This window comes from Giraffa tippelskirchi, chromosome 5 (assembly GCF_054371585.1).
Source record: "Giraffa tippelskirchi isolate mGirTip1 chromosome 5, T2T-mGirTip1v1.2.pri, whole genome shotgun sequence".
Taxonomy (NCBI): Eukaryota; Metazoa; Chordata; class Mammalia; order Artiodactyla; family Giraffidae; genus Giraffa; species Giraffa tippelskirchi.
In genome coordinates, this window is record NC_137279.1 from 97,040,300 (window position 1) to 97,063,690 (window position 23,391).

Below are 23,391 nucleotides of genomic sequence, written 5' to 3' on the forward strand. Positions count from 1 at the left end.
ATTGCCCCTCTCGTTTATGAAATTTACATATGCATTTAATTAATCCCACTCTTTTCTGAGGAAACAAAGTCCTGGAACTTGGCTCCATTCAAACTAAAAGTCAGTGGCCATTAGTTAAATATAAACCCATCTGTGCTCCATCTTTTGCACTAACTACACATTGCTAATATTTTCATTCAGTCATATTAATTATGAGTTTGTTCAGCAAGTGTACTGGGACTGTAATCTGCTGAAGATAGTGATCTGTGTAATATGTAATAAGCACTTGTTTACTTGTTAGTAAAAGAGCTGACAGTCACATGCAATAATCTGGAACTAACCCAAGAGATAGATTTCTGAGTAGGTTATCATTTTCTGAACCCTCAGGATATCAATGGCAAGCACTCAAATCACCAAAATTATTAAAAGTCTGATTTCCGTTTGTCATCACTCCCCGTTTTTAAAAAAATTGACATTTTCTGAAAGATAAAGTCTGAGGTCTTCAGCTTGGCCTTAAGGCTCTCCACATTCTAGAGATAAGCCACCTTTTATATTCTGACCCCCACAACACTCCAAGAGCTAACCATGTGTTAAACCAGACTAGACTATTTGTCATAATTAGGACATCCTATAACTGTCCTTACTTTAGAGACTTATTAGCATAATTTTATCTATTTGGAATGCCTGTCTTCTTTCTGTCTACCTGGATAATTTCTACTCAGTTTAAAACAATTTAGATAATTTCTACTCAGGTTTAGTCCCACCTTTTCCCTAAATCTTTCCTAATCTCCCCAATCTCTTCATTGATTATAAGACTTTTTATATTTACTCCTCATTTATTGATTATAATATTCTACCTTAGTTGGCTTTATACTTGCTTCATCTGCCATATTGAAAATATCTTGAAAACAGAGACTACAATTTGGAATTCTTTATTTTATATATTCTTTCAATAACAAACAAAGAGTGATACAGTTCTATGATATGCTGACGAAATATGTGAACTGTCTTGCTAGAAAAATAAACACCCTCAAAATTTTGCCTAGAATTTCAAAAGTTTCTGGGGCCTATGAAGCCTTCTGAACTGCGTGCAAAGAAACCTGGCTCAAGGAGCTGTGAGAACTAGATGTGTAATGTAGGCATTCAATAACTATTTGGTAAATGAATGAATTAATATAACCCTAATAGCCCTTTTTGTCCGAGGCCTCTTATCCCCATCTAACATGCCATCTCTTCCTTCTGAATATTGAAGCCCTAAGTCCTTTCTTATATATTGAAAATTCCTCAATGTTGGGCATTATAGAATTTCATGATTCTTCCCCCTCAATTTTTTCTGATTTTGTTTAGTAATTGGAGTAAGCTCTAGTTTTAGTATCTGTCAGTGACCCTAGTAGGGTAAGAATGCATGGGTAGGTCAAGCGAAAGGCGGATTGTGGTCTCATGGTGCTGGGGGTGGGGTAGGGGGATGTAGTAAAGAGCAGTGGTGAGATTCGCATTCCAGGCTGTGGCTGGTTTTCTCATAAGCATCTGAATTCAAATACAACTCATCAGCATAAGGATTATTTTCATTTTGAAAGCCTCCTTCTCTGGTATATGAATCAACTTTATTCCTCCTATTACCATTACTTTGAATCTATTTCTTATCAAACAATAACCCTGATCTTATTATGCTGAGTGCCTGTACCTCCCTTTTTCCCTGGAGCACCTTACAAAATGTCCTCACATTAGCTTTCATGAGTTGGTCATGACCAAGCCAATCCCCAGATTTCATTTCTGACCATGGGTGACGAGAGAGGACGGTTAAAAGTGGGAGAAGGAAACAAGTGTCAGACATTCTGCTCTAAGTGCTAAGGTCAGAAAAGCACACTTTATGAGAACAGCAATATCTTCTTACTCTGTTTAACAGGATCAATAAAAGCTTTCCCAAGGGAACTGATGTTAAAGCTGGAACTTGAGAATAGTTAGGAATCTACCGCACAAAGAGGAAAAGAAATAGCTTTCCAGATAGAGTGAAATTCTTATTCAAAGACTGGAGGCAAGAGAGAGTACTATGAGTTCAAGGAAGTCAAATTAAATCTGACTAGAACTTAGAATATCAGGGATAAATGGTAAGAGATAAGGCTAGAAAGGTTACAAGGGCTTGGTAAGCCATATTTTATTTATCTTGAGAACAACAAAATATTATTGTCTTTTTGAGCAGGGGAATGATGAACCAGGTTGACAGTTTATAAGGATCATTCTGGCTCACATCTTTTCAACCCCAGTCCCATTCCTCATAGAAAAAAGTCTCTTCAGTATATTTTTAAGATTTTTCTGGCAGTAACCTCTTGCATAAAATTTATCAGTTTTAAATGATATTTCCACTATGAGAAGTGATGATTTAAATCATTTGCACTATCTTTCTTCTCCTCTCCCTTAGTCATTATTTAATATTTTCATTATTCTAATGCCTGTTACCTTTCCAATAAAAGTATGTTTCTTTTTCTAGCAACTTTTGACAGTATCACTTACACTTTTACATTTCTGGTGTTGGTGGTGTTAGTCGCTCAGTCATGTCCAACTCTTTGCGACCCCATGTACTATAGCCCACCAGGCTTCTCTGTCCATGGGTTCTCCAAGCAAGAATGCTGGACTGGGTTGCCATTTCCTTCTCCAGGGGATCTTCCGGACGCAAGGATCAAACTCGGTTCTCCTGCATTGCAGGCAGATTCTTTACCGTCTGAGCCACCAGGAAAGCCCACCCTTAACAATAACTGGGTCTACTAACCACAACCAAATATACCATGCTTCTTACATGTACAGACTCTAACACTTGGGAATGTCTACATTGTTATGTTAAGCACACAGGCATAGTAGCAAGTTTCCCTGAAAGCAAAAACTGGGTTTACCACTTACTAGCTTCTTAGCCTTGGGCAAGATACTGGACCTTTCTTTTCCTCCTCCTTGGTGTTCTAAAATTTTCAAGGATATATGTAGATGAATATTTTGTGGCTCTTTTAAGATCTGAAGTCTCTACAAAATCTATTCATTCCTTGACACATTAATCTTTTTTTATGTCTTATCTTTCTGAAGTTCCTATTAGTTGATAGTGGGATCTCCTGAGTTGATTATGTATATTTCTTTTCTCCCACTGTTTACATTTCTTTTTTTATTTCCATGCTTTATATTCTAAAACTGTATTGTACAATATGGTAGTCATGAGCCAAATGTGACCATTTGTGTTTAAATTTAAAATTATGAAATAAAATCTAATATTTAGTTTCCCAGTCACACTAGTCATATTCGAGCTACATATAACTAGTGGCTATCAGATTGGACAGTGCAAATATCTAAAGTTCTGTTAGATGATGCTATTCTAGAAGTTTTTGTCAACTTGGGTTCTTTCTTTAATTCTATTGCTTTTTGTTCATCTAAAGAGTTATAATTAATCTAAAATACTTTTTATTCTCTTACTTTTATTTTCTGATTGATATTCAGAACATCCTAATCTTGTTTCATTTAATCTCTTAAGAGATATTAATTAGCATTTTTAACTTTTCACTTCCTGAATTGTTATCTATTTCCTCTGGGGTCAGTTTGTCTGTTTATTTCTTTCTTTCTCTTTTGTGCTACTGATTTATTCATGGCTTCCCTTATGGCAAACCACTCCAGTATTCTTGCCTGGAGAATCCCATGGACGGAGGAGCCTGGTAGGCTACAGTCCATGGGGTCGCAAAGAGTCGGACACGACTGAGCGACTTCCCTTCCCTTTCTCTTGTAGCTCAGCTGGTAAAGAATTCACCTGCAATGTGGGATACCTGGGTTCAATCCCTGGGTTGGAAAGATCCCCTGGAAAAGGTAATGGGATTTATTCATATGCCTAAATATTCTTACTTACCCCTTTATATCAATAAATTCTTCTGATTTGCATAAGTAGGTCTGTTTACACACCAGCTCTCTTCCTTGAATGGAAATTTATGGCAGGATAGAGGAGAAGTCTATCAATTTGCAAGTAAATGGCATCAGGCTGCACTCACTCCCACCCCTCAATATGAATGACAAGGTTTTCTTGGAGCATTAATTTTTGTACTAGACACTTTAGCTTTCAGTCCATTGAGTCAACAGATATGGACAAAGCATCTACTATAGTCCAGATACTCTTACAGCTTCTAGAGATAAAGTGGAAAAGTAGATATAGAGTCTTGCCCTCAAGGAGTCTACATTTATGGAAGTTTGTTCAGTTTCTTTAGAGACCAGTCATGTAGGGTTTTGCTAGGAAGATAAGGCAATATATGACCAGATGTCTATGCTCTATGTTCTAAATTGGAGGAAGGGTATAGGAATGACTGCTGAGACATAAGTTCCTTACATAAACATTCAATTGCTTTCCTGTTTAAAGCCCTACTTCTTACTCCCAGCTCCTTTATTCCTACTAATTCCAAGTGCAGAGCTTCCCCAGGTTCAGAGAGTCAGATTTGCCTTCACCTCCATCACTGCTTCAAAACACATTCTGGGGAAGGAGAGAGGCCAAGATGGTGGAATAGGAAGACCCTGAGCTCATCATGGTCAACAAAAGAGTCCAAAATGCAGTACTTGGATGCAATCTCAAAAATGACAGAATGATCTCTGTTCATTTCCAAGGCAAACCATTCAATATCATGGTAATCCAAGTCTATGCCCCAACCAGTAACACTGAAGAAGGTGAGGTTGAATGGTTCTATGAAGACCTACAAGACCTTCTAGAACTAACACCCCAAAAAGATGTCCTTTTCATTATAGGGGACCGGAATGCAAAAGTAGTAAGTCAAGAAACACCTGGAGTAATAGGCAAATTTGGCCTTGGAGCACAGAAGGAAGCAGGGCAAACGCTAATAAGAGTTCTGCCAAGAGAACGCACTGGTCATAGCAAACACCCTCTTCTAACAACACAAGAGAAGATTCTACACATGGACATCACCACATGGTCAGCACTGTAATCAGACTGATTATATTCTTTGCAGCCAAAGATGGAGAAGCTCTATACAGTCAGCAAAAACAAGACCGGGAGCTGACTATGGCTTAGATCATGAACTCCTTGTTGCCAAATTTAGACTTAAATTGAAGAAAGTAGGGAAAACCACTAGACCATTCAGGTATGACCTAAATCAAATCCCTTATGATTATACAGTGGAAGTGAGAAATAGATTTAAGGGGCTAGATCTGATAGACAGAGGGCCTGATGAACTATGGACGGAGGTTCATGACATTATACAGGAGACAGGGATCAAGACCATCCCCATGGAAAAGAAATGCAAAAAAGCAAAATGGCTGTCTGAGGAAGCTTTACAAATAGCTATGAAAAGAAGAGAAGTGAAAAGCAAAGGAGAAAAGGAAAGATATTCCCATATGAATGCAGAGTTCCAAAGAATAGCAAGGAGAGATAAGAAAGCCTTCCTCAAATATCAATGCAAAGAAACAGGAAAACAACAGAATGGGAAAGACTAGAGATCTCTTCAAGAAAATTAGAGATACCAAGGGAATATTTCATGCAAAGATGGGCTCGATAAAGGACAGAAATGGTATGGACCTAACAGAAGCAGAAGATATTAAGAAGAAGTGGCGAGAATACACAGAAGAACTGTACAAAAAAGATCTTCACGACCCAGATAATCACGATGGTGTGATCACTCACCTAGAGCCAGACATCCTGGAATGTGAAGTCAAGTGGGCCTTAGAAAGCATCACTACGAACAAAGCTAGTGGAGGTGATGGAATTCCAGTTGAGCTATTTCAAATCCTGAAAGATGATGCTGTGAAAGTGCTGCACTCAATATGCCAGCAAATTTGGAAAACTCAACAGTGGCCACAGGACTGGAAAAGGTCAGTTTTCATTCCAATCCCAAAGAAAGGCAATTCCAAAGAATGCTCAAACTACCACACAATTGCACTCATCTCACACGCTAGTAAAGTAATGCTCAAAATTCTCCAAGCCAGGCTTCAGCAATACATGAACCGTGAACTTCCAGATGTTCAAGCTGGTTTTAGAAAAGGCAGAGGAACCAGAGATCAAATTGCCAACATCCCCTGGATCATTGAAAAAGCAAGAGAGTTCCAGAAAAACATCTATTTCTGCTTTATTGACTATGCCAAAGCCTTTGACTGTGTGGATCACAATAAACTGGAAAATTCTGAAAGAGATGGGCATACCAGACCATCTGACCTGCCTCTTGAGAAACCTGTATGCAGGTCAGGAAGCAACAGTTAGAACTGGACATGGAACAACAGACTGGTTCCAAATAGGAAAAGGAGTACGTCAAGGCTGTATATTGTCACCCTGCTTATTTAACTTATATGCAGAGTACATCATGAGAAATGCTGGGCTGGAAGAAACACAAGCTGGAATCAAGATTGCCGGGAGAAATATCAATAACCTCAGATATGCAGATGACACCACCTTTATGGCAGAAAGTGAAGAAGAACTAAAGAGCCGCTTGATGAAAGTGAAAGAGGAGAGTGAAAAAGTTGGCTTAAAGCTAAACATTCAGAAAACAAAGATCATGGCATCTGGTCCCATCACTTCATGGGAAATAGATGGGGAAACAGTGGAAACAGTGTCAGACTTTATTTTTCTGGGCTCCAAAATCACTGCAGATGGTGATTGCAGCCATAAAATTAAAAGACGCTTACTCCTTGGAAGGAAAGTTATGACCAACCTAGATAGCCTATTGAAAAGCAGAGACATTACTTTGCCAACAAAGGTCCGTCTAGTCACAGCTATGGTTTTTCCAGTAGTCATGTATGGATGGGAGAGTTGGACTGTTAAGAAAGCTGAGCGCCAAAGAATTGATGTTTTTGAACTGTGGTGTTGGAGAAGACTCTTGAGAGTCCCTTGGACTGCAAGGAGATCCAACCAGTCCATCCTAAAGGAGATCAGTCCTGGGTGTTCAATGGAAGGACTGATGTTGAAGCTGAAACTCCAATACTTTGGCCACCTCATGCAAAGGGTTGACTCATTGGAAAAGACCCTAATGCTGGGAAGGATTGGGGGCAGGAGGAGAAGGGGACGACAGAGGATGAGATGGCTGTATGGCATCACCGACTCGATGCACATGAGTTTGGGTAAACTCCGGGAGTTGGTGATGGACCGGGAGGCCTGGCGTGCTGCAGTCCATGGGGTCGCAAAGAGTCGGACACGACTGAGCAACTGAACTGAACTGAGCTCACTTCTTTCCACTGGCACACCAAAATTGCAACTATTTATAGAACAATTATTGATGAGAATGACAGGGTAAGCAATCGACAAACAGGAGGATAATCAGAACTGCAGAGGTTCTCTCCAAGGAGCAAATGATCTCAGCCCCATGTCAGGCTTCCTTGCCCCAGATCCTGAATCAGGGAAATGAGCCCCCAGAGCATAGGGCTGTAAGACTAGCAGGGCTTACTTTCAAGAGAGCCAGACAACTGTGAGAGATAGATAATTCACTGCTAATAACCACATCCCCAATTTTACATGCTCTAGGACCCACAGCCGAAGCAGTAATTTGAAATGACCCTGGATCAGACCCTCCTGCTGGTCTTAGAGAGCCTCCCAGAGAGGCAGGAGGCAACAGGAGCACAGCCTGGGGACATAGACACTGGCAGCAGCCATTTTCCAAAATGGCTGCTGCCAGTGTCTATGTCCCCAGGCTGTGCTATGGGGTCACACAGAGTCGGACACGACTGAGGTGACTTAGCAGTAGCAGTAGCAGTTCTAACACAGAGACACTGGTGCTGAGAAGCACTATCTGGAATCCTCTGTCTAGCTTATTAGCTCTGAGATCCAGCCCCACTCATCAGCCTGTTGGCACCAGTGCTGGGACCTGTTGGCCAGCCTCATTTGTCAGTGGGCCAGCACTAGCTCTGGAACATCCTGACCCAACAGCCAGGATGGTCTCAGGAACCGGCCCCGCTCACCAGCAAGCTGCTGACACTGGATCTAGGAACCCTGGCCCCACAACTACCCACTTCAGAACCTGGCTGTAACAACCAGTGGGTTCTATAGTCAACTGCCTCATGATACCCTTCCAACCAGCTTATGGCAGCCTTCACACAAGGCAGGGCCAACCAGACCAAGGACCTGCCACAGCTACCAGACCACCCATAGCAGTCAGCCTGTCACACCAGAAGGATCCATGCAGCCCACACAGGGACACCCCTGAGCACACAGCTCTGATGACCAGAGGGGAGTGTGCCTCTGAACACATAGGACATTTCCTACAAAAGGCTGCTTCTCCAACATCAGGAAACATAACCAACCTACCAAACACATAGAGACAAAAACAACAAATTAGACAAAATGAGGCAACAGAAGAATATATTTCCAATGAAGGAACAAGATAAAACCTTAGAAGAAGAACTAAGTGAAGTAGAGATAAAGAGTTCAAGTAATGATCATAAAGATGTTCACAGAACTTGGGAGAAGACTAGATAAACACAGTGAGAAGTTAGAGGTTTTTAACAAAGAGTTAAAAAATATAAAGAAGAACAAGGATGAAGAATACAATAACTGATCATCTCTGTTTGCATCCACATTGCTGAAAATGGCATTATTTTGTTCTTATCAACTATACTTCAATAAAAAAATTTAAATTCAATAACTAAAATAAAAAATACACTAGAAGGAGTCAACAGTAGATTAAATGATACAGAAGAACAGATGAGTGAACTGGAAGACAGAGCACTGAAAATCGCTAAACAGAAGGAAAGAATAAAAAGCAAAAAGAAATGAGGACAGTTTAAGAGACCTCAGGGACAACATCAAGCATACTAATGTTCACATGTAGGGGTCCCAGAAGGAAAAGAGAGAGAAAGGGGCAGAAAAATTATATGAAGACAAAATAGTTAAAACTTTCCTAACTTGGGAAAAGAAAACAGACATCCAGGTCCAAGGAAGCACAGACAGTGCCAGACACAATCAACCCAAAGAGGATCACATCAAGAGAAGGCAGATCCAATCTTGATTTTCTAAATAGAAACTGTAACCTAAAACCATAGACATTTAGAGTTGGAAGAGTTCTGTGTCCTTCACTGTAAGCCACTTCAGCCTCACCTCTTCCTTTAGCAGGATTTCTCCTAAAACTTGGTCAGTGGATTATGATAATACCTCTATTTAAATAGGTCTAGTGACAGCAATCTTATTATTTCATAGGCAGCCTACACCATTGTCAGACAACTACCCCTTAAAAAGTTCTTAAGAATTAAGTCTGCTTTTTCTAAGTGTTATTTTATATTGCAGTATAGTTGATTAGGGGCTTTCCTGGTGGCGCAGTGCTAAAGAATCTGCCTGCTATTCAGGAGACCTGGGTTTGATCCCTGGGTCAGGAAGATCCCCTGGAGGAGGGCATGGCAACCCACTTCAGTACTCTTGCCTAGGGAATCCCATGAACAGAGCAGCCTGGTTGGCTGTAGTCCACAGGGTCACACAGAGTCCAACACAACTGAAGCGACTAAGCAGCAGGAGCAGCGTAGTTGATTAACAGTGTTGTGTAAGTTTCAGGTGTACAGCAAATTGATTCAGTTATACATATATATGTATTTATTCTTTCTCAAATTCTTTTCCATTTAGGTTACTTCAGAACATAAAGCAGATTTCCCTGTCCTATACAGTAGGTCCTTGTTGGCTATCCATTTTAAATACAGCAGTGTGTACATGTCAATACAGTCTACTTTGTAGAAAGTTTCAACCACTGATTCTAGTTCTATTCCCTGGCATTACACAGAATAAGGAACTCAAGATAATGGAGACAGCACAGGCTCAGAGAAATTTAGTCTAGAAGGGCTTCAACTCTGATTCAGGCTTTGCAATTTACTTGGTACGTGACCATATGCAAGCTACTTAACAACTAAGAATTTAACTTCCTTATCTGTTAAAAGAGGATAATGACTACCCAAAAGGACAATGAGGATTACGTAAGACAGCCCGTGTAAGCACCTGACAGGTCATAAGTGTTCAATGAACATTAGTTCCTTTCTGTCCCTCCCCATTCCTCATCCCTATGGAAATTCTTCAAATATTTCAAAACAGTTATACTTCCTCCCCCAAGTCTTCAATCCAGCCTTGAACATACTCAGTTTCCTTGAATCCTTTCTCATGAGGCTGGCTCCTGAACTCCAGGACAGGGAGATAAAACTTACTCAACTTAAAATACCCCAGTGGCTGGCATAGTGTCTGAGAAACAGTTGGTACTCAGGGGATGTTGACTGATCAGAATTAAGATGACCTTTGCATGACATCCCAATTCTCAGTAGAATTCTTCTCCCTTTTAGGGGAAAATGCTAAGAAATACCTTTCATAGGTAGAAACTATCAGCGTGGATTTTTTTCACCCCAACATTCTTGCCTTGTTTATCTTGTTTGCCATGTTTATGTTTAACATTCTCCCTTGTACTTGCCTTGTTTATCAAGAAAATCAAAACAAGGTTTTGCTCAATATCAATGCTTGCCTTAGCCTCAATCTTCTCTTATAATTATCTATATCCCCACCTTTCCATTATCTTGGTCTTTGTCCTTTACACTTGTTTACATGAATCTATTTCTAAAATCCTTTTGTAAGCAGAAAAGAATGTTTTAAAACATCCTCTATTCTCTTTTTAAGTATCAAAAAAGCTGAACCCAATTCTCCTGTTAATTAAGTATTCTCCACTAAGAGGGATGCAGATCTAGGAGGTAATACCAAATTTGCCAGCTTAGCATCTTAGGCTCTCTCCTACATGTCCTCAACTTGATGGTTTCTGTCTCCCTTTCCCTTTAACAGAAAGAACACAGTAATATGGATGCTCATTTCTAAGTTCCTTGGATTGTAAAAGTGCCTTTAAAGAGTAGATATCAATCACATTTTTAAAATAGCACATCTTAGGTAAGCAAAATTCTGCACACTCAGATTTTTTTCTAATGCTGCCTTTGGGCAAGGAGAGCAGAACATCGAAACATCTGATTCAACTGGTATCTCCACTTTTGTCATGTGGTGAACTGGAGCCTCTATTTTTAAACACATGATTGACACTCATATGTCCAGGCTAGGTCAAATACAGTCCATCCTGTGGGCAGAAAGAAGAATCATGACTTCTGAGGTCCCTGTCAGCCCTGTGATTTGTCAAACAGAAATGTAATTGTGTCTTTAGGTTAAGAAAAATAAAAAAAAAAAAAAAAGAAAAATAGCCAACAACCACCCCAAAGATTCCCCCAAACTATAACCTGCAAAAGTCAATAAATGAAACAAGATAATGCCCTTTCCTCTTCCTTCGGATGAGTCTAAAACCATTACTTAACTGAAGATGCCTAAAGAAGAAAGTAAAAATAAAACAAGCCGAGAGTAGAGAAGGAGGGGAGACTGGGTTTGGTGGTGATAAATCAGGGCTTTAGACCCAGAGGGTGTCTCCTTCCTAACTGTGCAATTAGAGACTCAATAAAAGGTTTGAGCACCTCCTGTCAGCTCACAGCTGCTGCCCCACATTCCACTTGCTCTCACTCGAGAACAAGGTAAGTCTCAGAGACTATCTGCTTGACCATATTTAGAATCTCGGCTGCTATTCTTGTATGAGATTGTATGAGAATGTATGAGAATTTCAGAAGAAACACACTCTTAACTCCAGGTTGACGATTATTAATAATAAACTGAGAGCTCCAGACACCCAAATGCATTCCTTGCCTCAGGAACTTCATAGATCATTTTCTTTTTAAAAAACTATAAACTATTTGTATGACATAGGCATGGATACAATTTAATAAGACACGGGACTCAGACCTATATTAAAATGAAAATATAGGGTCATTTAAATGATGGGTAATGACTAAGGGGTCGAGACTCTGTTTTACCAGTGAGTTCATGGAGCCACATCTTCTTGGTAAAAACATGTTGCTTGGCCTGCATAAATGGAGGCTGATTTTCTGTGTTACTTCTCTTTCCTCTGGAAGTTTTTCCTAACTTAAAAGTTATACTTTCCTACAATGAGGAGCTAGATTAAGCCAAGGTGGGAGGAAAACAGGTGGCCAGTCTCAGATGATGCTGAAATGATTAGTACCACTCTGTTGGCTTCATTTGTACATTTTAGTACTTACATTTGAGTTCTTTTTCTACTCTCCTTTTACAATAAAGCTTTCTTTGAACACATGAGTGTCTCCATTTTCTGCAGGGTAGGGAGAAGTATCTCTTCTAATACTTATCTGTGCAAAAATCCTATCTCACCACATTATCTAGTACAAATTTTTTTTTTATATATCTGGTACAAATTTTAAGATAAAGAATAGAACAGATGATGTCAGTGGAGCTGGGGGAGGGACAGAAGGAAGGGCGATCTGGTATCTCTTTCCTGAAGGACCTATCCTAGGAAGTGAGTTTTGTTTGTTCCTTCTTACAGTCTCCTGAGTTTGTAAAGATGCCTCAGCTCCTAAGAGACATCCTCTGTGTAATTGAGACATTCCACAAGTACGCCAGGGAGGATGGTGATGCAGCAACACTGACCTGCAGAGAGCTGAAACAGCTCATCCAGAGCGAATTTGAGGACGTTTTTCAGGTGAAATGCTCATGGAGCTATGGAAATTCTTCTCCACTTGCCATTTCTCCAAAATACAAGCAAGATTGGACATAAGTGATCCCTCCCCATTTTACATTTGGTTACCAGCTCTCAGTACTCATTGACTTTTGAACAATTTTTTTTTCAATCTCATTTCCCTACTCTGCAATTGCTTGGTTATTAATTCTAGGGGGAAATGAGGTTTTCATCACTGGGACTATTGCTTCTGTAAAGTAGGCATCTGAGAGGAGTCATGAGCTTGGATGCATCTAAATGCAACTCACAATTGATATGAATGCTCCTTCTTAATGATAGTTCTCTGATCAAAAATGGTAACCAGAATCAACAAATTCTTACTGTCTGGGGAGGGTCTTCCCAGGTGGTGCTAGAGGTAAAGAATCCACCTGCCAATGCAGGAAACACAAGGGATGTGGGTTCAATCCCTGGGTAAGAAAGATCCCCTGGAGTAGGAAATGGCACCTCCCTCCAGTATTCTTGCCTGGAAAATTCCAAAGGAGCCTGGCTACAGTCCACGGCATTACAAAGAATCAGACATGACTGAGCACACACACACACACATTTGGAGGAAATTTCCCAAGTTCATGAGGAATAGAATCAAAAAAGAGGGCTCTTGGAAAACATGCAGACACTCAGGGCATTTGACCACACAAAAATAGTCTGATTTTTTCACTGTGTTTTCATGCAGCCATGTGCCATCCATGCTGTGGAGAGAAACTTGAATCTTCTGAATATTGACAGTAATGGCGCCATCAGCTTTGATGAATTCATTCTTGCAATCTTCAGCTTTTTGAATTTCTGTTACCTTGACATACGGTCATTACTAAACTCAGAACCAAGACAAGTATCTAAACCAGAGGAGATGCCACATGATATGGGTCTTCAGGTGATGAATGGAACTGACCAGTGGACAGAAGGAGCTTCACAAACTCAAGACAAAGTGGTGGTTCCTTCAGGAAAGCCATCATCAACTCATCTCAGCCTTAAAGAAGAGAGAGCAGTTGAACACAATCGGGTGGACCCACAGGGACATACCACAGCTCACAAACTACCAGTAGAAACGTCTGAACACAGTGATTCTAAGAACCAACATCTGAAAGGAGATGAACAGAGCCAGAAAGCAGCCCAAGAAGTACCAGCAACAGGTGACAGTAGAACCCAACCTGAGAGAAGTAAGCCAATGGCAGCATCAGAACAGATCAGCAGTCTCACAAAGGGGGAGGGACAGAATAAGGAGATTCTCCAGAAGGGAGATACACTAGCCAGGAAACAAAGTGGCACTGAGACAGGAGAATGGTTTGGAGAACAGGAAGGGAGCTTGGGACCCCTAAGTTCTCCACTGGAAGAAACCACACAGAGGCCATCTGAGGATCAGGAAGTTGCAGGAGAGAAGGGTGTTAAGGAACATCCTAAAGCACAAGAACCATCAGTACAGGGAAAAGATAAGCCCAGTTCAGAACATGGTGACCTGCCAAAACAAGCTGCTGCTGGGAAACCATTTCAGACACAGAAATCACCTGCTTCCGAGGATGACAGTAGAACAGCTGAGACTCCAGAACCACCCGTACAAGACAAAGATTATGAAACAAGGGACTTGTCAGTCCAAGGTGATAACAGAAATGTTTCAGAAACACCCATGGTTAGAGTTGAAAGGAAAGATGTAAGAGGTCCAGAGGTCCATCAAACAGCAGGGCAGAAACAAACTGAGGAAAAAACTCAGCCACCAGCTCTGGAAGAGCCAACAGAAGATAAGAAGTATCATGAACTCCAGGAAGCATCGAAAGAAAAGAATGCTGGAGAAGATTCTGAGACACATGAGTTAAACTCAGAAGGAGGAGAACAGAAAGATTCTGAAATTGAAGGAGCCATAAGCCCAGGAAAAGAGGCAAGACATGCTGAGGAAGGCACAGCAGAAGCACTTGTGAACAGTAAAAATGCCCCTGAAGCAGAAGGGACACCAGGAACAAGAGAAAGAACATGGGAGTTGACAGCACCTGAGAACCAATCTGGAACAAAAAATAAGATGATCACCAAGATTCATGACAAGCTGGTCAAGGAAGATGACGGCTACCAGGGGGAAGGTCCTGAGCCAGTGGCCACACAGAATGATGACAGGTCTCCTGAAACCCCCAACAGCCTGACTGCAGAGGGTGGTGACAGCAATTCAGAGACAAGTGATCTGTTTGTGCAAGGGGATTCCCAAAGTCAAACAAACCCATTCAGAGGGTATGTGCAAGGAAGTTACAGTAATAACCGAGAAACTCAGAAACACTTAGCACTGAGTGAGGAAAACAGAATTCAGGAGGCAGCAGTGCTGGCAGTCAGAGGAGAGGATGAGCAGTTCACGGAGGAACATGCACAAGAGCGCAAGAGTCAGGGCTCAGGGACCAAAGGCCTAGGCCCAGCTGTGGAGCCCAGTGGACACCCCGACACACTGGTGTTCATAGTGAGAGATGAAAACAGAAAGTTCCTGGAGCCAGAGATCCCAGGTGCCCCAAATGCAGGCTTCACTAACCAGCTTTCCATAAGGCAATTCCCTACAAAGAAAAACAGTAGAAAAGAGATAAAGGTCCAGAGCCCAAGTACCAAAGAAGAGGAAGATGGAGCCCTAGAGGCCCAGGAGGATTTAGTAAAAAGTCTGGATGAGAACAGTGCAGTCTCCCAAAAGACACGCCCTGAAACAGAAGAACCTGCAACATTGGAGGAGGAGATTGAAAGCCCCCAACAGCTGGCAGGAGAACAAAATCTATCTATGAAAGAACATGATCCTTCAGTCTCTGAGACAGGCCTTGAAGAGAGGATGCAGAGGGACCCAGAGCTCTGTTTGGTGGAGAGAAGTGCAGACCATTCCAGTCCCCTGTATGAGGCCCTGCAGGAGAAGATGCTGCAGCAAACAGATGTAACCCAAGGGGAGCATCAAAGTCAAGCTCAGAGAGCCAGTGTATCAAGCCCAGAGATCCGCAGAAACCAGTTGAGTGCATCCCTCACCAGTGACAGCTCAGATTGTCTTGTCTTTTTTATTGACAGACAAGCACTACAAAAGTACATCAGGGAGTTTCTGCCTGATGAGGATCCTACTGGTGCACAGCAAATATCAGCTCCCCAGGCCTTGGAAGATAAGCAGGGTCGTTCTCAAAGAGAGGAACTAGAACCACAAAAGGAAGCAAGCACTCCAAAGCAATGAATCATCATCATCCCAGGAGAAGTTCCAAGGAACCTCATACATCTAAACATGCCCCAAACTTCTTCCCTCCCAGTCATTCTCAATGCTCATACTCACACATTCAGATGAAGATTAATAATCCCTTAAATCCCCTTCCTAAATTTCTGCTGTTGTTGTTGTTTAGTCTCTAAGTCATGTCCAACTCTTTTGCGAACCCATGGACTGTAGCCTGCAAGGCTCCTCTGTCCATGGGATTCTCCAGGCAGGAATATTGCAGTGGGTTGCCATTTCCTTCTCCAGGAGATCTTCCCGACCCAGGGACTGAACCCAAGTCTCCTGTACTGGCAGGTGGATTCTTTACCACTGTGCCACCAGGGAAGCCCTCCTAAATTTCTACAAGAGAAAATAATAAAATATTCATCAGCAGAAGCTACCAGCAAAGAAATGTCATACCAAACAAACATTGTACCACGTGAAGCTACTTCCAAGTGCAAAAACAGACTTTCTCATGAAAACATTTATTACAATTTACCTGTTTACTAAAAATAGAAAAATCTTTTCCAAATCTTTAATAAATGTCAAGTTCTTCAATTGATTCACTGATTTTTTATAATGTGACAGTAGAAAGTATAAGGCTGCACTACTGTCTTATAATCATAAAATATCTTTAATTCATAGATGTATTATTGTGCATCATGACATTTTCTACATAAATTTCAAGCTTATCTAAAAATTTTACCCCTCAAAATAATCCTTTATCACCATAACTTAAAATAATTATAATTCCCTAACACCCAGTTAAACTAGATTGCTGACTCTTTGCTCATGTCCAAGTGCAACTAAATCTATGCCATAGATTCACTCATTCATTTACTTATTGAGCAAATTCAATAAATTCTATGCCTCAACATATCCTTTTCATAGTTTCTGGCTCAAATAAGCAATCAGAATAATTATGAAGAAGAGAGAGAATACAAATCCAAAATATACTTGATTGTGTAAGATGTTCTTGTAACCAACCATGCACTAATTTTACAAAATGCTTATCCATATGGTTTTCTGAGGGCATTGTATTAAAATTAACAATTAAATAACCAGATGAGCAATATCTTTTGTTGGTTCATTTTTTTCTTTCATTCTCCACCTAGCCTTGGAGGCACTGATCAGAAACAAAAACAATCTTAGTGATTTCTGTTTTTTTAAATGACTAATTAAAGGATTATGCTCACAGAGCTTAGTAATGACCTAAAAAAAGGAATAAAATAGTCATCATGTAACATTTCCTGTGGCAATAATACCCCATCTCCATTGCATTCCACTTCTTCAAGGCTTAATTTTCTTGCATTTCAACTCATACTTCTTCTGGAATCTATAATTCCCTTAAACTTCCCCTTTCAACATTTTCAGATCTTTTCATTCTACCTTCAAACATGAATGAATATCCCTACCTGAAAAAATATCCCTTAAATGAAAAACAGACTCGAGACAATTCACAAAAATGAAAAATGTATCCTAGAGCATAAAGTAATCAGCTCTTTTGGCAAGCAACTTGGCAATATACATCTGGGACCATGAAAAAGACAAAGGTCATGAATAATATATTAATCAAAGACACTATACTGATGACCAATAAATATATGAAATCTTCACTAGACTGCAAAAAAATGTAAATTTAATAGTTTTTTTGCTTATCATATTAGTATAGGTTGCTTGTCTGTTTATTTGTTTGTTTGTTTTTAATAACCACATAGTGAAACTGAGAGTGTGGGGAAACAGAAACTCTGAAATACAAATGATAGATGTATAAATAAGTACAACCTTCCCAGAAAGAAATTCAATAATATGCATAAAATATTTTAAATATGTCTCAGATAGCATTGTAAGGAAATAATCAGATAGGTCAATAAAAATTTATCTACAAAGATATGTCATAGCATATTTTGTATGTGTGTGTGTGTTTAGTCACTCAGTCATGTCTAACTCTTTGCAACCCCAGCCCAATAGGCTTTTCTGTCCATGGAATTTTTCAGGCAAGAATACTGGAGCAAGTTGCTATTTCCTACTCCCAGGTATCTCCCCAACCTAGGGATTGAACCTGCATCTCTTGCAACTCCTGCATTGGCAGGAGGATTCTTTACCACTGCACCACCTATAGCAAAAACCAGAAACAACCTAAATATCCATCATTAGAAGAATGATAAATTAACTTATGGTTACTAGATACTGTGGAATGCCAAAAACCATTAATAATTATGAGGTAACATATTATTTAATTAAATGAGGATGGATTCATAAGATACTAAACTTTCAATGATTACAAAATACTAGATAATGATTCCATTCAAAGATTAATAAATGAATGAATGGGCAGAGCATGAGACCAATATTTTAACAGTAGTTATCTTTAAGTAAGACAGCAACAAACAATGTTTATTTTCTGTTTTGATGTTTTCTTCATTTTCCAAGTTTTTTATAATGAAAATATACTACATTTACAATCAGAAAAATAAGATAGCCAATTAATAATCTTTAATTATTAAATCTATTGTTTTTATTATTTTCTCTTTTTGTTCTTTTTTCTTTTTTTTTAAGCCTCAAGAAAAAATTTAAAATAGAAAAAAATTTCCTCACAAAGATGTTCACAACACCATTGTTTACAATAATAAAAAGTAGAGAAAATCAAATTTCTAATAATAGGGGGGTAGGTTATATAAATTACTAAATATCCCCTTGATGGTTATTACATAGCCTCTAAAATGTGCATTTATGAAGCATCTGAATTCATACAGAGAACTCCTCATGTAGAAAAACATGACAACATCTGTGCTTTCAGTATAATATCAACTATATTTAAAGATAGTTATATAAGATGGAGAGGAAATATATCTAGATATCTACAATGCTCATCTCTTGCTGACAGTTATAATTTATTTTCTTCCCTTCTTTCTAATTTCTCTATTTTTGAATGTTTTATGTACTAGCATATTTTATTTATTCTCCTAATTGAAAAAAATCAAAAAACTAATAACAGCTTTTAAACATCCTCTTTTTATTCTAGCAACCATCCATTTATCTCTCTCTATTTCTGACCTCCATTCTATTCCTAACACAGGGCATTTTTTTTTCTACCATCCTATATCCTTTGAAGATGATATTGCTCTTAACCCAACAAGCCTAAAGACCTCTAACCTCCATGTTTTTGGCAGTTGACACTGATGATTGCCCCCCTGAAATGCTCACTTCACTGGTCCTTCCTTCCTCTCTTATGGGTCTTTCTCATCCAGATTGCAGATTCTTTATATAAATAAGATATTTCTATTCCTGGACTTTCTCCCTCTAAGAACATATCCTTGACCCAAGTTACTATTATCTCTTAGACACTGATAAGTCTCAGTTCACCATGTTCAGATTTGACTGCACTCCAACCCAATCTATGCAAGTGCTCACAAGATATATTGCTTGAGATTGCCAACCACTCCCCAATAACCTGGCTTGTCTTCCAGGCAGCATACTTCCACTACAGTATCTCAATAGAGCCTTCCTTAAACCTTGGTGAATGGAACAGGCATGGGCCCTGCCCTCCTGAAAGATACAGTCCTGCATAAGACAACTAAATTATAAAGTCCTGCAAAGTATTATTCAAAGGCAAGGTGTCTAAGTGAAGTAAGTCAGACAGAGAAAGACAAATATCATGTGATATCCTTATATATGGAATCTAAAAAAAAGATACAGATGAATTTACTTACAAAACAGAATAGACTCACAGATGTAGAAAACAAGTTTATGGTTACCAAAGAAGAAAGAGGGGAGGGATAAATTTGGAATTTGAGATTAAGATACACACTATATATATATATATATATATATATATATATAATAGATAAACAACAAGGAACTACTGTATAGCACAGGGAACTATGTTCAATATCTTATAATAACCTATAATGGAAAAAATATGAAAAAGAATATATTTATAACTGAATAACTTTGCTGTACACCTTAAACATTGTGAATCAACTATACTTCAATAATATTAATTAATTATAATTGGGCTCCCCTGGTGGCTCAGATGGTAAGGAGTCTGCCTGCTATGCAGGAGAGCTGGGTTTGATCTCTGGGTTGGGAAGATCCCCTGAGAAGGGACGGCTACCCACTCTAGTATTCTTTCCTGGAGAGTTCCATGAATAGAGGAGCCTGGCAGGCTGTAGCGAGGCTACAATTAATTAACGTAAAAGTTAGTTAATTTTTAAAATCAAAGGCAAGGTGTTGGTCATATTATCATTTCTATCTCTGTGCCTCTGCTGTTGTGGTTTACCTTTCCTGAAACACATTTTCATTTTCTCTCTATTCCTCAATCATACCTGTCCTTGAAATCCTAGACTAAACCTTGCCTCTACCACTGATCCTTTAACTACTGTATCACTCATGGCCTGCAAGACCCAGATTAATATTTTAATACTTACTGGCTAGTATTATTAATTGTTCTCTGAGTGTTACTTCCCTAACTAAATAAATTATAAGCCACTGGAGATAAAGAAGAATTCTCCTACTCTAATACTCCACGTGTCCCTGGACAAGATATTCAATCTCTTGACCTCAGTATATGCCTGTGTAAGATGTCATTATGCCAACTCACAAAGCTGTTGTGAGGAATTTTTTTTAAAAAAAGAGCATAATTTTGTCAATAAGTAGCAAACAACCTAATTTCTTTTCTAAAAAAATGATGCAAAATGTAAACAGTTACTTCAGAAAAGAAGATATAAAAAAAGCCAGTGAAGAGGTATTGAATCTCATTAGAGTACCAGGTAAGTGAAGGTTAAACCACAGTGAAAACCACTCACACATGCCAATGTCTGAGATTAAAAAGTGATGATATCAGGTGCATGCAGAAAGACAGAGCAACTAGAATTCTCACATTGGTAGCAGGAGCATAAATAAATATAACAATCATTTTGGAGAACTGTAGGGAATACTGACTAAAGCTGAACATATGCAAACCCTCTGGCCAAGTAATTCCATCCCAAGTATACAACTGAACAGAAATGCACCAAAAGTCAAATTCAAAAGTATTCACACTAGCATCATTTTAACAGCCTCAAAGAGAAGATAAACCAAAGATCCACCAACTAAGAATGAACCAGTAATTTGCACTATATTCACATAAAGGATTATTATACAGCAAGAATGCTAAAAGAACTACAGCCAGTAATGTGCAACATAGTAACTATAGTTAATAATACAGTACTGTACATTTGAAAGTTGCTTAGATAGTATATCTTAAAAGTTCTCATCACAAGAAAAAAATTTTGTAATTATGTGTGGTGATGGGACTTACGGTGATCAGTTCAGTTTAGTTCAGTCACTCAGTCATGTCCAACTCTTTGCGACCTCATGAATCGCAGCACACCAGGCCTCCTTGTCCATCACAAACTCCAAGAGTCCACCTGAACCCATGTCCATTGAGTTGGTGATGCCATCCAACTATCTCATCCTCTGTCGTCCTCTTCTCCTCCTGCCTTCAATCTTTCCCAGCATCAGGGTCTTTTCCAGTGAGTCAGCTCTTTGCATCAGGTGGCCAAAGTATTGGAGTTTCAGCTTCAACATCAGTCCTTCCAATGAACACCCAGGATTGATCTCCATTAGGATGGACTGGTTGGATCTCCTTGCAGTCCAAGGGACTCTCAAGAGTCGTCTCCAACACCACAGTTCAAAAGCATCAATTCTTCGGCACTCAGCTCTCTTTATAGTCCAACTCTCACATCCATACATGACCATTGGAAAAACCATAGCCTTGACTAGACGGATCTTTGTTGGCAAAGTAATGTCTCTGCTTTTTAATATGCTGTTTAGGTCGGTTATAACTTTCCTTCCAAAGAGTAAGCGTCTTTTAATTTCAAGGCTGCAATCACCATCTGCAGTGATTTTGGAGCCCAGAAAAATAAAGTCTGACACTGTTTCCACTGTTTCCCCATCTATTTGCCATGAAGTGATGGGACCAGATGCCATGATCTTAGTTTTCTGAATGTTGAGCTTTAAGCCAACTTTTTCACTCTCCTCTTTCACTTTCATCAAGCGGCTCTTTAGTTCTTCTTCACTTTCTGCCATAAAGGTGGTGTCATCTGGATGTCTGACGTTATTGATATTTCTCCCGGCAATCTTGATTCCAGCTTGTGCTTCTTCCAGCCCAGCGTTTCTCATGATGTACTCTACATATACGTTAAATAAGCAGGGTGACAATATACAGCCTTGACATACTCCTTTTCCTATTTGGAACCAGTCTGTTGTTCCATGTCCAGTTCTAAATGTTGCTTCCTGACCTGCATACAGGTTTCTCAAGAGGCAGGTCATTTTACAATATACAAACATTAAGTCATTATGTTGTATATATGGAACTAATATAAGAAACTAATATAATGCTATGTATCAATTATATCTCAACAACAAAAAATTATGGCAACAGCATAGAATTTCTTTTCTTAAGTTTGGTAATTTTTAATATATATATTTTATTGAAGTATAGTTGATTAACAATGTTACAGGTGTACAGCAAAGTAAGTCAGTTATACATACACACATATATTATCTTTCAGATTATTTCCCATTATAGGTTACTACAAGGTATTGAATACAATCCCCCATGCTATACAGTAAGCCCATGTTGCTTGTTGTGTATCTATTTTATATTTAGTAGTATTTTTCTGTTAATCTCATACTCCTAATTTATCTCTATCCACTCTTTCCCCTTTGGTAGCCACAAGGTTGCTTTCTATGTTACTAAGTCTATTTCTGTTTTATAAATAAGTTCCCTTGTATCATTACTTTAGATTCCACATATAAGTGATATCATATGCTATTTATCTTTCTCTGTGGGACTTACTTCACTCAGTATGATCTCTAGGTCTATTCATGTTGCTGCAAATCACATTATTTCATTCTTTTTTATGGCTAAGTAATATTCCATTATATATATATATTACCACATCTTCTTTATCCATTCATCTGTCCATGGACATCTAGGTTGCTTCCATGTTTTGGCTATTTTAAATAGTGCTGCAATGAACATTGGGATGCATGCAGTTTTTTGAATTAGTTTTAGTCTTTTTCTGAATATATGCCCAGGAATGAGGTTGCTGGATCACATCTATTTTCAGTTTTTAAAGGAACCTCCCTATGGTTCTCCATAGTGGCTACACCAATTTATATTCCCACCAATAGTGTAGGAGGATTCCCAAGCGTAGAAGAATTTTATAAGCATGATGTCAAGTAAAATAAGGCCAGACACAAAAAATTCATACTAAATGACTGTATTTACATAAAGCTCAAACAGTAGGAAAACTAACCTAAGGTATTAGAAGTCAGGATAATGGTATCGCTAGAGAGAGGGGTTGAATATGGGCAAGAGAGTGACTTCTAGGGCTCTGCGTGTGCTCGGTCACTCAGTTTGTCCATCTCTTTGTGGCCCCATGTCTGTAACCCACAAGGCTCATCTGTCCATGGAACTTTCTAGTCAAGACTACTGGAGTGGCTGCCACTTCTCACTCCAGTCTAAGGCAATGGTTATGCTCTATTTCTTGATTTGGGCGGTGGTTACATGGGAGTGTCTACTTGTGATAATTCATCAAGCACACACTTATGACTTACATGTTATACTTCAGTGAGAAGGTTTGTTTGAAAAGCATAAGTGGAATAATATGCATGAAAGTGCCCAGCAAACTACCTGCC

The 23,391-nt window shown here is 39.2% G+C and overlaps 1 protein-coding gene across 1 annotated transcript; it reads left to right on the forward strand.

Moving 5' to 3' along the window:
- Positions 1-12,335: 12,335 nt before the first annotated feature.
- Positions 12,336-18,734, forward strand: TCHHL1 (trichohyalin like 1). The gene is made up of 2 exons (XM_081495202.1): positions 12,336-12,488; positions 13,195-18,734. Exons 1-2 carry the CDS (start codon positions 12,351-12,353, stop codon positions 15,688-15,690), a joined length of 2,634 nt encoding a protein of 877 aa, XP_081351328.1. The 5' UTR covers positions 12,336-12,350; the 3' UTR covers positions 15,691-18,734.
- Positions 18,735-23,391: the final 4,657 nt, after the last annotated feature.

What these genes read in the sequence shown, in the direction of transcription:
- TCHHL1 (XM_081495202.1), top strand. Translation starts at nt 12,351, where the DNA reads ATGCCTCAGCTCCTAAGAGACATCCTCTGTGTAATTGAGACATTCCAC. An exon ending in AATTTGAGGACGTTTTTCAG is followed by an intron (nt 12,489 to 13,194) that starts GTGAAATGCTCA and finishes GTTTTCATGCAG; the next exon opens with CCATGTGCCATCCATGCTGT.